General features: G+C 32.9%; 1 protein-coding gene across 1 annotated transcript; it reads right to left on the bottom strand.

Moving 5' to 3' along the window:
* Window positions 1–5408: 5408 nt before the first annotated feature.
* Window positions 5409–13549, bottom strand: PFI (tubulin folding cofactor E / Pfifferling (PFI)). The gene is made up of 14 exons (XM_088851098.1): window positions 12982–13549; window positions 11985–12155; window positions 10931–11124; window positions 10776–10850; window positions 8621–8730; window positions 8370–8512; window positions 8190–8251; window positions 7939–8046; window positions 7765–7799; window positions 7368–7436; window positions 6790–6881; window positions 6467–6543; window positions 6306–6383; window positions 5409–5878 (listed from the first exon to the last, which is right to left on the bottom strand). The coding sequence occupies exons 1-14, from the start codon at window positions 13283–13285 to the stop codon at window positions 5777–5779; spliced, it is 1620 nt and encodes a 539-aa protein (XP_088707224.1). The 5' UTR covers window positions 13286–13549; the 3' UTR covers window positions 5409–5776.
* Window positions 13550–15059: the final 1510 nt, after the last annotated feature.

Here is a 15059-nt window from a genome sequence, read left to right as displayed (position 1 = left end):
AGCTACGCAAAAGCCTACATAGAAAATCTCTCATTATATTTATCTTATTAAGAAAAAAAAATTATTACCTTTATTATCCTTATGTTTTTTACTTTAGTAAGAAAGTAAAGCCACTTTTTCCTCATTAAAAACCCATAAAATATCTTTTTTTCTCATACAAAGAGATATTTGAGGAGATTTAGAGATATTCTAAACCTTAATATCAGACCTTTTCTAATATTTTTTACTGATTTTTTTGGATACAAATTTTTGGGTTTTTTAGTTGCAGCTCGTGATTCTAAATCTTTGAATATTTTTTAGATTTTTTTTTTGGAGATGGAATAACATGATATTAATTTTTACATGTTTCTATCAATTTTAAAATAATAATAATGTATAAACTTCGAAATTAGGCATCTCCCTCTCCATCCCTGCCCCCACATATTTTTGGGATCTTTTTCCTTATCCAGCCATCTCTCTTTTTTGTAAATGAAATTATCTCCCACCATGTGTCTTCCCTCTACTCTCTACCCATTTGTTCAAGTTAATATTTTTGTCTCTATGATCTGGGTACCTATGCCTTCCTCTTCTCTCTATCTCTTAATAATTAGTATATTCGAATTAGAAATTCTCTCACCTAACTCTAGTTTTCTTTTTTTAAGGTCTGCTACCCACGGTTATCTAGGTACATATGCCTTCCTCTTCTCTCTATACTACTACCATTTGAAAAAAAAAAAAAACACATCTATGATATAAGTCTTTATATTATATGATATAAGTCTTTATATCATAGATGTTTTTTCTTTTCTTTTATTTTTTTCAAATGGTAGTAGTATAGCGAACCCTAAAGTTGCTCTATTTCAATGTAATATTTGTCTCCCAAGATTTAGGTAAGCACCCCTTCCTTTTCTATCTATCTCTTACTATCTTTTAAGATTAAGATCATTATAGATTTTGTATGAAATATTTAGATATTGCCTGTTCGTCAAACATACCTTTAGTAATTAACATATTCTAATTAGAAATTCTCTCACATATCTTTTTTTTTTTTTTTGTCTACTACTCACCATTAATATTTTAATTAGAAATTCTCGCACCTATCTTAATTTTTTTTTGGAGTCGACTACTACCTACAATTATTTTTTTTGCAAGAGTGTCTTTATCTCTCTATTTTAAAATAATAAAAATATACCTTCTTATAAAGTCACCTCCTATCTCCACTCCAAGATAGGCTTACTTTTTATTTTAGCCACGTGAAACCATCTAATTTTTTTTTTTATAAATGGTTTTTTTCCAATAATAATTTAACAGTAGAGATACCAATATGTAATTATGAAATAATAAAATGAATCTCCATATGTAATTATCAAATAATAAAATGAATGCCTAAACCGGTTTAAAAATAAACTGCCAAAACTTGATTTCATTTATTAGATGTGTGAGAGAGGATTGGTTAGATACTAGGTTTATGGTGAAGCCACCAAAAACTGATGTTTCTAAAACCAGGTTTTAACTATACTAAGTTTATGCCGAAGCCACCAAAACCGGTGTTTCTAAAACCGGGTTTTACATTTACGATAATTTGTGAAACAAAGGACCCAAACAACGTATTAGATAACGTAATCTAGAGTGAGAATAATAATCATATTTAAGAGATAGCAATGTTCATAAAAGAGCTTAAGATAAGATCTAGTAGGTGCCACATAGCTAAACAATAGACCTTGAATCAAGTGCCATGGATTGCATAAGGTTGAGAGCACTAAGAACCCTTTACAAAAAAATAGAGATGCACACTTATTTCCATTTAGAAAATATTTTCATCTATAGTGGATAATTTGATGTATCTAATTTAGGAAAATTATTAAAAATGGGCAAATAAAAATAAAAAGAACAATATCTATTTAGAGAAGCTTTGAGGATATCTAGAGAGAGAAAGGAAATTCTTGAGAGAGAGCCCCAAATCTTATTTATAATCCTTCTTTTCCTCTAATTTTTCAAGTTGGATTATGTCTACTAAATCTCGTGGATTCCTAAATCTATATAATCTATATTAAATTGTCACATATAAAAAAGAAAATATATGAATATTAGAAAGCCAAACTCCACATCTTTTTTATTTTTTATAATTATAACAACCCATTATATGAGTTCCTAGAAATGAGATTCCATCATGGAATTGATCTCTCCAAAAGTTTAAGTGGGAAATATTTACTTAAAGCCTAAAACCTAGATAGATTCACCAAAAGCTCCAAAGAAAAAATGGAATGGAAAATAGCAACGCGCATCTTAGAAATTGTATTATTATAATCACATATTATTAATGATTCAATAAGAGAAACAATGTCAATTTACTAGAAATATAGTTATAATTGACAACTTTGAGGTAAAAGTGACTTTGACAATTAAAAAATCTTTAAACCCACCCAGAATATATCATTTTATGCACTTGCTTTGCACATTAATCAAATGCATTATAGAATAAAACGAAGATATAAAGTTAATTTTCATTTAAAATTGAAAAATAACCAACAAATAGAGATAGAGATCGATAATAATTTCGAATTAAAATTCAAAAAATAAGGATAAAAGGAATTTAAAAATTAATTTCAATTTTGAAAATTAATGAATAAATAGAGATGGGAAACAACAATTAATAACATCATTTCAAATTTTATTCTCTAAAACATTATCCTTTCACTAAGCCACCACAATAAAATTACTAAAACATGAATTCTCAAAGCTCAAACATGTGACCACACACCTAAGCAATAACATAAAGTAAAGAAATATGGAAAAAAAAAATAGTGATTTTTCTATGGCAAACCCTAGCTAACTCTAGATCCTCTTCAACTGTACACAAAAAAAATAAAAATTGACATTTAATAATTATATGACAAATCAAAAAGAAAAACTACATGTGATAATAAATTACTCAACAAAATCAAAATAAATAAATTATATAAGATAAAGTATAATAGTAATAAAAAATAATTTAAATTAATTTACCTCTTCAATCTCCTCCAATGCCCCAAAATAATTTCTTTTTCAAAATGGACCACATTTAGTCATCAAGCCTTCAAAGTTACTGGCCAAACTTCTCCCAGCTTATTTGGTGTTTGAATTTGGCCTTATAAATTAAATGAAAGTTTTGCGGAGAGAGATGATTGACAGCCTTTAGCAAAAGAAAATAAAACATAAAAAATATGATGACTTATCATAATAAAAACATGTTATTTCAAAGTGTTAACATATTAAAGACATGTGATTCCACGTCAAGAGTTAAAACAAAAAGCGTGGCTAGTTCATATGAGTAGGGATTGCATTTGGACCATATTTTGCTAGCCCAACCAAAATCTTCTTATACTCTCACCTACGTTTTGGTGTGAAGGATACTTTTGGTGAAAATTAATGATCAACAATATTATTATTATGTTTAGAATGAATAAACATGTATTTTATACAGTAGTTAAAAGTATGTTCTTCGCACATGTGCAATAATCATATTATAAAAACTCAATTGTTATAATATGAAAATACAATATATATATATATATATATATATATATATATATATATATATATATATATATATATATATATAAGGGAAAATTTAGCGATTTACCTACTTATGCAACTGATTGAGAAGTTTAGAGTAAAGAAAAAAAGCCTCCATATGGTATTTATTGATTTAGAGAAAGCATATGATACAGTACCTAGATATTTAATTTGGAGGGTGTTGGAAAAGAAAAGAGTTATCAGAGGCTATATTAACATTATGAGATATATGTAAATGCCAACTAGTATGCAGACAACTAGTGGAGACACTAGTGAATTCTCATTGACAATGGGCTTGCATTCCAGATGCAAAACTATAGAGAGATAATATAGGTGCCCAATAAATATGGGCTTTCATCAACTTTCCAAAAAAAAAAGAAAAGAAAAAGAAAGAGGCTCTTTAACGGGTTGGGTCAGACCTAAACAGTAAAATTCCAGGCCGGGGCGGGCTTTTTGACACATTTTTGGGCCAGGCCTTTCCCAAGGCGGGGCCTAAGCATTACCGGGCTTCAGGCCCGTCTGGCCCGTGGCAACCCTAGTGAAAAGGGTAAATAACCTAATTTGCTTTCCATATATAGAAACGATTTTGGTGAGTCAGCCAACTCACCCATGTCTCCTTATGCATCATACGTGAATCTCTAAGATGGACAGAAAAATGATGGTGCCTCCACTAAAAGCCAAAATGCATGGTGGAAAATAAAAGACAAAAAAATGCTATTTTATTTTTCAAAAAAACTAAAATCCAATATTCACGATCACCATCATGGCTGAGATTAACAAATTTTAAAACTTTGGATCCAAAATCCATCTTTCAGATTAATATTGTATGGGACGTGTGCAAAAATAGGTAAGGTGGTCACCAAATACTCTTCATATATTCTGCAATATCATTTTTTTGCTGAGTCGCTTAATTACATTTAATTTGTAATAACTTGATCATGACCATATAAAAGATCCTTAATTTTGAGAGTTTGATGCATAGAGCTTCCCGTGAAAACGTGATAATGGATGTGCATACAAAGTTTTTTCACTTCATTTGAAGGAGTTGGTTTGGAGCGGGCCTTGACTCAATAAAAGTAGCACTCATTAGAATATGCACTGCTCAATGTAATTTGATGGTGAAGATTGTGTCTAAAAATTGGGATAGGGAATTACAGGGTACAATCTCTACTGTCCAAATTACGTTGAATGATATATATATATATATATAAGTAATGATCTTATGAGACCCTCTCACATCGATACATGTATGTAAGACTTCAAATGATTACCATTAAATTTAACACAAATCTCTAAAAAAGTCATGTCCAAATCACTTGACTGGTGTACTTATAAGAATATACCCAACTGCCTAGATTGAATCTGAGCCAATCTGACGGTCACTACCTCATTTCGTGTTTTAATTTTAATTTTCTTTTCTACAAATCCAAATCACTTAAAATTTTAAACGTGTGTTATTCTCATCAAGCCGCACCTAATAAAAATATCACAAAAATAATTTGTAAAAAATAAATTGACCGAAATACCTCCAAAAAGTTTCGAAGGTATTTTGGTCAATTTATTTCATGCAAAATATTTTTTTTATATTTTTATTGGATTCGTCTATTTTTTAAAAACACATGTTTAAAATTTTTAGTAATTTGGATTTGTAGAAAAAAAAAATTAAAATTAAACTTCAAACATGAAATGAAAGTCGTGATCGTCAGATCGATCCAGATTGAATCTAAACTGTTGGGCGTTTACTGCAGCAGTACGCACATGGGCGTGCAAGATCTTTTTCTATATATATATATATATATATATATATATATATATATATATATATATATATAAAGAAAATGATCCAACAGCTAGTAGTTTTCAAACCTAAACTCAAAAAATGGATCTTCTTATATTATAACTCATCACATAAAAGAACAATACTAATATAGTCAACAATAACTTGAACATTGTCTCCAATGGCTTGTCGGTCCCCACAAGCGAGGCACACATCGTTGTAGATACACAATGAGAGAGAGAGAGAGAGAGAGAGAGAGAGAGAGAGAGAGAGAGAGAGAGCCAGTTCTCTTCTTGATCAACCACATAAGAGAGTAAAAATGGGGGAGAGAGAGAGAGAGGGAGGGAGGGACAGAGAGTTCTCTTCTGCATCTACCAAAATGGGGGGAGAGAGAGAACGAGTGGTTGATAAATTAATAGTACCTCCACTACATCCAAATCCCCAAACACGAGAGAGAGAGGCTAGTTACTCTTCTTCATCCACCAAAATGGTAACCCCGCTGCTTCCAAATCCCAAATCTATAAGAGGAGCCATGTCATCATCAAGCATTGTAGGCAATGGGCATCCCTGCACACAGTCCAATAGATCAAATAATCTATGTTCAGCAAAATATGCATGACTTGAAGAGATGATTAAAGACAGAAAGGCACTACCCATAAATGCAAAAGTAATTTAACTCTTATCAGAAATTCTAGATAAGCTATTCCTTGCCAATGAAAATAAAATTGTACCAAATTAATTGATATAAAACTCTCTCTCTCTCTCTCTCTCTCTCTCTCTCTCTCTCTCTCTCTCTCTCTCTCTCACACACACACACACACACACACACACACACACACACACACACACAACAATCAAAATGATACAACAGTAACAACACAACTAGAAAATAGGGTATACAAATAAACCCCAAATCAAGTTCAATGGCCTACTTGACATTAAATTCACAAGTATTTGGGCAAGGATCAAAAAGCTGTATAAATTAAATCCATACCTCTTCTTGCAAAAAGAGTTTTAATTTCATAGATTTCAGCTTGAAGAAGCTCTCACACAAAGCCTTCAGCTTCCCAACCTATAAGATTTGACTCAGTTACTCATCATCCATCAATTCAAATAAAATAAATAAAACAACGAAAAGATCTTAAATAGACATACAGTCGTGGTTGCTGGCAATTTCTTTGTTATGGATGGTCGCTCCCCCATGGATGCCCCAATGCACTTAAAGGTGATTGCTACACAATAGCAAAACCTATCAATCAGCTAGTTGATGTTAAAGGCACTTAGATACACACATGCATGCGCATGCACACATAAAAGTGTTTTTCTATGTTTGTGTGCATAATTTTCTGTTTATGAAAGGGATTGTTAACAAGGTCCCTGGGGGGGATGGGGAAAGAGAGAGTTTCTACAAATGTATGTAGTTAAGCGATCCTGAAATTTTGGTGAAAGGAGTTAACATCCTGTTTTTAAATACTCACAAAGAAGACTGGAAGCCATTTTCTGAAGGCCAGCATTTCCAGTTGATCGATCCATATACTCAATACCATGCCTGTCCTTAAGCTCAAAAAACCTGCAAAAATAACATTCGAACCCTAGGATTTAGCCCTTTGATTGTTTCACTGTTATCTTTCCACAAATTATCAATCTTTACTCATAAAAAATCACCATTCCGAGCTATCAAAAAAAGAATCACCATTTCCTATGACATTATGATAGGATGCGGCAGTTTTATGGAATGTTCAAATTGCAGAAACAATCCCATAGGTATTTTCTGACATGATACTATTCGCTGCACTCAATTGGAGTTATAAAACAGGGTTAAATGGAAAAAACACACAAATACGATTGAAATTGTTTAGAACCAAGCATCTGAAAACCTAAAAAATATCTTCTTTTATATTTGTAGTGCATTTTACGCATTTGAGGTACATTTTTTTAGCATTGGTCATAGATTGACCGCCCAGTAAGTGTAGATAATAACATTATTAAGACTTGGGTTGGTGCTAGGAAAAATGGCATATTTAAAGGAAAGTGCAGGTTTCAAGTTTCTACTCACCGAGGGTGCAGCCACCTAATCTCCTCTTGACCGAAGATATTCATTTTAGACATCACGAGACGAACATACCTGCAAGCAAAAGCTTTCAAATTAGCAACCAAAGAAAAGGCATGTCATAGAAATTACCATAAAGATATTTTCTGAGATACAAAGAAAAATACATGAGAGAGAGAGAGAGAGCGTGAGGGATAAAGAGCAACTTGGAAGGTGGATAATGCAAAGGATAAAGGGTCGTATAGAAAGTTAGAAATGTGTATATTTATATCTTCTCTCTATATAGGCTACTGGAAATTATGTCTGCTTCCATTACTGAATGAAATATCAGAGATAGAGAGATAAGAGCTTGAAACTAGAAAAAAATGGAAGAAACATATCACCCTGTTAGAAGAAAACTTACCGAATCTCAGAGTCCTTTCTTTCACGTGGGCTTACCTGGCAAGTGAACTTACATGAGTTAAAGGATTAACCATCCAAAAAACTGTTAAAGGAAATCAAACTCATTTGCTTTTATAATTGAGGAAAGGTAGAAAGGAAGGTACAAACTCATGCCATAAGTAAAAAGAAATTCCACCTCACTTCCATTAAGCACTGCAATCTTAGCTAAACGTCCAATCAAAACAAACCGAGGAAGACCACCACTGCTTGGATCAGCAATTGGGTTCCCAGACAGCCGAACGTCCTTCATGAAAGCAGTCAAGACTCAAAAAAATCATCAACACAAAAAGCATAACATTGCTATAAATCTCAAGCATATAAATGCATACGCTTACATTTTCAAGCACGAAAACAGAAGTTAAAAGATAACAGTAAAAGTGCACTTACCACAAGACTTGGGAACTTATTCAGCGAATCCACAGATGAGAAATCATTGATCTTGTTATCCCCTAGTGTTTAAGCATGCCACTTACCAAATTATTGCAAATTAGAAGGTAAATATAAGACCAATAAGTAACCCTTGAACAAGCATGCACAACCAGAGATATAGGTTTCCAACAAAATCACCTAGAAGAAGGCAACCCAGATTTTCAAATGGCTTGAAACTACTGTCTTGAGGTTCGCATGCACAAATTGAATCATCAATTGAAACAAAATCAGGGTAATATATGTCCTTTAAGCTGTTCTTGTTCAGATGAAGCTGCTCCAAGCTGAATCCAACAAATTATACATAATCTTGTCAAAATAAATATTGTTTACAGGCATGTCAGTCTCCTAATTAACAACTTTAAAAAGAGAACAAATATATATATATATACCTTCTTAGTTGGGAAAGCTTGAGAACCGCATCCCATGTATTTATACAGTTATCTTCCAAGTTTAAAATCCTCAAAGAATCAAAACCTTGGACCTTTTTGCCTGTTGAGAGCTGTAAGGCACACATGAATGCAGTAATTCATTAATTGCTGTCAAAACATACTTTTTTTTTTAATAACTAAACAACATAAGAGAGTTGTTGCATGATAAATGCCATAAAATGAACAACAGAACATAGTTAAAAACATGCAAATTCAGTGGATATTGCTATTTCAATGCAAGTCAGCTACACCCTGGTTTTGGCAAGTGAAGGAATGGCAGCCTAGATTGGTTCTTATGGTTAGTCTAAGTGGACAGGTGGTCTGATAACTCAAGCGTCCTGTCTAACATAATGCACCCTGATTTGGGGTCGTCTGCTCACATGTCACAAGTGGGTGCATTTTGGTATTTTAGCTCCACTTAAGTGAGCTGACCAAAAGATGTAAATACCTTCGCTTGTTTTGGTCCATGTCCCAAACCTAGAACAAGACAAACATATTCCAACACTAGAACCTAGAACAAGCAGGGGATTTATATCATTAGGTTCGTGTTAGTTAGGCATCCAAATTACTAAAATAGCCTCATTTGTACAAAGTTCCATACCCAGAACAGGGGCAGTTTTGGCATTTTCTAACCAAACAATGGAGGAGCTACCTAAGTGAAATATGAAATTAGTTTTACCAAATCACCACATTGATTTTTTGAGGTGGTTTTGACCATTTTATTGATATTTTCTGGTATTGTTATTTATAAGAAGTGCAAAGTCTGCTCCTTGGAAGCAGCTTTTAGTAGGTTCCTCCATCCACTTAGCTTACAAATGGACAGTGCAGATTTGACTAGAGCTATGGCTTTTGTCTCCCTTACTATCATGGTTACTGCCATCATGGCGGTGCAACTTCCATATGTAATGGACAGAAGAGTAGGGAATGGAGAGCATGCTGTAATTTCCCTTCAACGCTTATTCATGGTGAGAAGAGAGGCTAGGTAAGATGACAATGGGGTTAGTTGCTGAGGGAATGTTGCATATACAGCTATGACTTCTATGAATAAAACGTTTAACTATGAATGCAAAGGACACTATATTTCCAGCCAATAGTTCAATTCAAGGTACCGGGACTTTGGCCAAGGTACTTGTCCATTGGCTGAGGCGAGTTACTCAGGCAGGTCCCAGTAAGTCGCTTGAATCCAGCCTGTGTTAAAAATGAAAAGAAAAAGAAAAAGAATATATATATATATATAGGGATATTCTAAACTTCACAACGCTTTCAAATTACAAAGGTTCAACATAAAGAGAGTTGTGAAGGATGGATTTATTAATTTTGTTATCTTACTTTTTAAAAAAAGTTACTTTTGTGGGGCAAATTTGTAAATATTACTACAAGACAAAGGGTATTTTTGTTATCTCCATAAGGGGTAAGGTTGAAATTTTAACTAAAGTACAAAGGCACTTTACAAACAAAGTTTCAAGACACTAACTTCCAAAATGCCATTATACTTTTGTGAAAATTTCAAATTTGCCTTTACTTGATAGTAAAGTAACCTATTTAAACAATTTTTTAATAAAAGAGTAATAATTGTTTTGATAAATACACCCATCACAACCCCTTCTCACTTGAACCTTTGTATTTTGAGAGGTTGTTAACTCTAGAAAAACCCATATATATATATATATATATATATATATATATATATAAAACAAATTATTAACACTAAAATTCAAATGGCACACCAGCTGGATGGCGTGGGTCCTCAACAAGAGGTTGAGGGATTGAGCCACACAAATGGATATTATTTTTGAATCCCATAATAACCCCTTACTTTAATGAGCCCCCTTTGATTATTCAAAAAAAAGAGAAGGTTGTTGGGCAGAGTCTGACTGACTTTGAACCTTGGACGTGAGGCCTATAGACTGTACGTACTAGCCAAAAAGCCATTTAAGACCTGTTTGGATTAAAATGGTAATGCATATTATTTACATGTGTACACGCTATTGAGCCTCACCCATAGGATGATCCAAGTAACTCGCCCGAAACCGAGTTGACTCGGGCGAGTCACGTAACACTAGTTCAATTTTTATAGAAAAGATAACTGGATTCTTCACAAACTTATGACACCTACCTCGATTGACTCCAATTGATTTGACAGCAAATGAAGCTCCTCAAGTGCAGGAAGTGAATGCTTCAATATTTCAACCTGTTCAATGATATGCCAATGATATTAACCACCCCAAGTAGAACTCATAGAAAGTAAGATTACAAGAAGCTAGCAATTACCTGCTTCCATGTTATTCCACAGTTGTTCAATACCAAAATGCGAATGCTTTTAAGCAAAGGCATGGCTAAGGCATTATGTGACATTTGATTGTTGCTTAAATTTAGAACTTCAAGAACCGGTAACTGTTCACAGATGGCACACACATCCTGCCAATCCCCAAGTAAGCTACCAGTCAAATCAAGCTCCCTAAGATCTGGAATTGAGAAAGAAAAAAGTACATTAATATAATAATTAAAAAAATAAGTTGCAATAGCAACAATAGAAACACTACGATAGGCAGACCAAATGTGCAACATAATCAGAATAGGAAATCAATAATTTAAGATTTTTGGAACATCTATAATATAAAGATTGAGCTGCATTTGTGTACTTTGTGTGAAGCTACTCTAAAAGCAAGAATAACTGTTTGAATCTATAGTTAAATTTACTTTCATTTAAATGGATGGAACAAACTGGCATAGGAAATCTGAGACCAGAAGAGCATTAACAACACAAAATATGGCAATTTAATGCAATCAAAGAAGCATTAGCACTCAGAAAATTATGACAAAAACTTTGACGTTATAATATCTATACAGAAACATTTGTTTTAGATAACATCGGAAAAGAATCACTAGCTCATTAATTTTATCTTGGCTAAACTCAAAAGATGCCAACAATTTGATATGTATATTTTGAACAAAAAGCACATATGTGAAACACAAATAAGGTATGAAATGCAAATAAGATATGACAGCAAGTAATCATTGAGCATCCAGTTTTTCCGTATCCAATAAATAATTAAATTAAATCAGATGAAAAGAGAAAAAGTGCAGTTCTTGTTCCACATAAGGTATGAAATGCAAATAAAATATGACGACAAGTAGTCATTAAGCATCCCGTTTTTCCGTATCCAAGAAATAATTAAATTAAATCAGATGAAAAGAGAAAAAGTGCAGTTCACAAGAACTTGGGCCACCGAGTGCAAAAATAACTACTCTTAAGATTTCACTTGAAGACAATGTTTAAAACGCCGTAACCATAAACAAGAGAAGAGTATCATCGTCAACCTACTTGGTACAATAGCACCAATAGCATGTGGAGATCCAGGGGAACTGACCCCCAAACAGGCAAGTGATGCACAGTGCATGTCTTCAAATTTCTGCAACTTCTCTTGAACTTTGTTTTTGCCTACAAGTTCAATGTTGACTCGCCTTTTGCTAGTCGAAAGCACATACATTTCATCTAAAATATAAACACAAATAATACGAGAGCATTAGGCATAATTCAAAGGCAATCGATATATTGGACAGTAAATCATATGGTACTCAAAAGGAGAGTCCACCCAGTGTTTCCTATGATGGAAGTTGGGATTAACTGTGGCTACTATAGTGAGCCTCCACTGTCTTTCACTAGGAACCAGATGCCCTCTGGAGTACCATATATCATACTCTATCAGACCATTGTATACTTTCCTAGAAAAACAAGAGTATCTACATCTTATGCCAAAAAAATATAGATATAAAAAGTATCCAAGAAGATGATAGTGACAAGACAAAATAAAAATAACTATGACTATAGATTGTTCCACTTATTGTTCTTGATTGCGAGCGCACGCACACACACGCACATGCTCACACCAGAGAGAGAGAGAGCACCTTGCATTACAACATTACAACATACCAAAACAATGACGCACAGTTGGTCATGAAACAATGAGGCGTGTGAGCACGCACACACACACAGATTCAATAAGTGTGACATAAATAATTTACTTAATTTAGATGTAAAATGATAGGAAGAAGCCCCAACAATGAAAATAGATATAAGCCCAAACCATTTCATGACTGGTTCCAAAATCACCATATAAAATACTTATTCACAGTTAGCTAGAAACAATGCACCTCATTGAAAAGAGAGAGAGCAACAAACATGAGTGAAAAACCCAAGAATGACAGAAAGAAACAAACAAAAGTGGAAAAACCAAACAATTCTACAATGAGAGAGAGAGAGAAACACAAGCAGGAAAACCCAACAAAAGAAGCAGAAATACAGACACAATTGAAGCTACCTTCTTCTTCCTTTGTGCTGTCAGCTCTATACCTACGATCCAGAGCTTCAACAAAAGAAATTCCTTTGCTTAAAGCATGAGGCCTCACAAGAGAACCAGAATGCTCACTTCTCGCTTGAAAATACCGAACCCCATTTACAGAGCCGTCGTGTTTACCATCTCCATTGTCCCAATCCAAACCAACCCAGAATCCAGAGTAGCCATGAACGGGACCTACGTATTTTACAGTCCCTGTTCTATGAGGATCATCGACGCTATGGACCCTTCGATCGATTTTGAAGTCTGGTTGTTTATCAGAAGACATGGGTTTTTATCTGGATATGTTCCAAAGATCAAAGGGAATAGAAAAGCTCATCAATTAAGAAAATCAATCTCTCTCAAAAGAATTAAGAGGAAAGGTTAAATTTTTAGGGTGGAGGTCCCCCCTCTCTCTCCTGAGTTCAAATTTTAAGGGGCTGTCCCCCTCGCCTTTCGCCATATTTTGGGTTAAGAGAGAGAGGATGTGAGAGAAAATATGAACTCAGATGAGAGAGAAACTTTTTTGTGTAATTAACGCGCGTGTCCTCCCGATCATCCGTTAGGAAAAGTATACATAAGGTTGCCTCTTCACACAGTGTAAGTGCTTCTAAGTAATTGTATAACAAAATAATTTATTTTTTGCATAAGAAGTCACAATCACTCCTAGGCTTTTAACCATTGGATGCAGAATTTAATAGACAAACGTGGGTCGTAACATAAAAAAAAAAATTTATTTTTATATTATATCTAAACCACCTGTTATCAACGTTAATGATAATGTGATATTCTTTTATCAAAAGTGAATAATTTTATTGTATACATTTCCCTTCTAAATTACTACGAGAGATGTAATTCCAGCATAAAAAACCTTATGATGGCTTGAAAATTTATACTTGAACCTAGTTATGAAATTTAAAATTATAAAAATAGTACAAATCGAACAGATTTATAAAAATCTTGAAAATAAATAAGCCAAATAACTTGTTATAATACGTTTTTTTTTATTATTTAAATTTTTCTTTATATCCATATATCTTTAGCTCGAGATAATCGATTGGAAGGGTTTTCAACTTCGAAACAATCATTTTTACCTGATTTTTTTGAGGTGCTCCTTACTTCTACATGCGACCTTATATAAACTTTTTCCTTTCTTTTTTTTTTATATATTTTTGTATCTCACCCAATTTGTTCATTTTAAAAATACCCATACTTTAGATTTTGAATATCAGAAATTTATCAAAGCCCATTTGTTGTGTTCAAAGCCAAAAACCAGAATGGTAGGAAAACTTAGATCTTGATTTAATCAAAAGCGCTAAAAATTTTGCTTGTTTTTTCAACCAAAAACTTTCGTTTTTCAGTGTCCAAAGTTTATTCTATTGGTAGAGAAACGACTCTAGATTTTCAAATTCCAAAGTTTTTTTTTATGACTGTAGAAAAAAACTTCAGATTTTGAATCTCCGAATTTTAAAGGCCTTGTTTGTCAAGTAAAAGCTTGGATTTTAGAATCCGAAGTGCTTTATTTTTATTTATTTTTTGGGCTTTGGGGCATATAAGTGGCAAATGTGTGATAAAACAAGTTAGGTTTGTTACACGCTATTTTTCGGGAAAAAATTCAAAATTGTGCAAATTGGGTATGAATGTAATATTTCTATCTTAGGGAATTTCTGTAATAACGGTAAATTAAAAGGATATTTATATAATTTTCCTTTTATAATTACATGGTTTAAGGTCCTGTCCATTAAAAGGTACAAAACAAGGGTAGATTTGGAACAAAAAAAAAAAATCGAAAAGTTTGGGTATGAACATAAATTCTAAAATTTAAAGGGGAGTTTTCTAATAATGGAAAATTGGGCGATATGTGCATAAATTTATCGATAATAGATTGCTCATGTATAAAGTTTGATCACAGTCAAAAGAACAAAAAAATTGATATTTTCCTTTCATAAAATTTCATTTTTAGGTTTTTGTTTTGAATTATTCCCTATATTTTCTAAACAATAATGAAAAATTCAAAATTTTCATATTATATTACAAAAAACTCAGATATTGAGATTTCAACC

The sequence above is a fragment of the Amborella trichopoda genome, chromosome 11 (genome assembly GCF_054954075.1).
Source record: "Amborella trichopoda isolate Santa Cruz 75 chromosome 11, AtrichopodaSantaCruz75HAP2 v2.0, whole genome shotgun sequence".
NCBI classification, from domain to species: Eukaryota; Viridiplantae; Streptophyta; class Magnoliopsida; order Amborellales; family Amborellaceae; genus Amborella; species Amborella trichopoda.
Note: the sequence above shows the minus strand (reverse complement) of the source record. Positions and strands in the feature narration are given on the sequence as shown.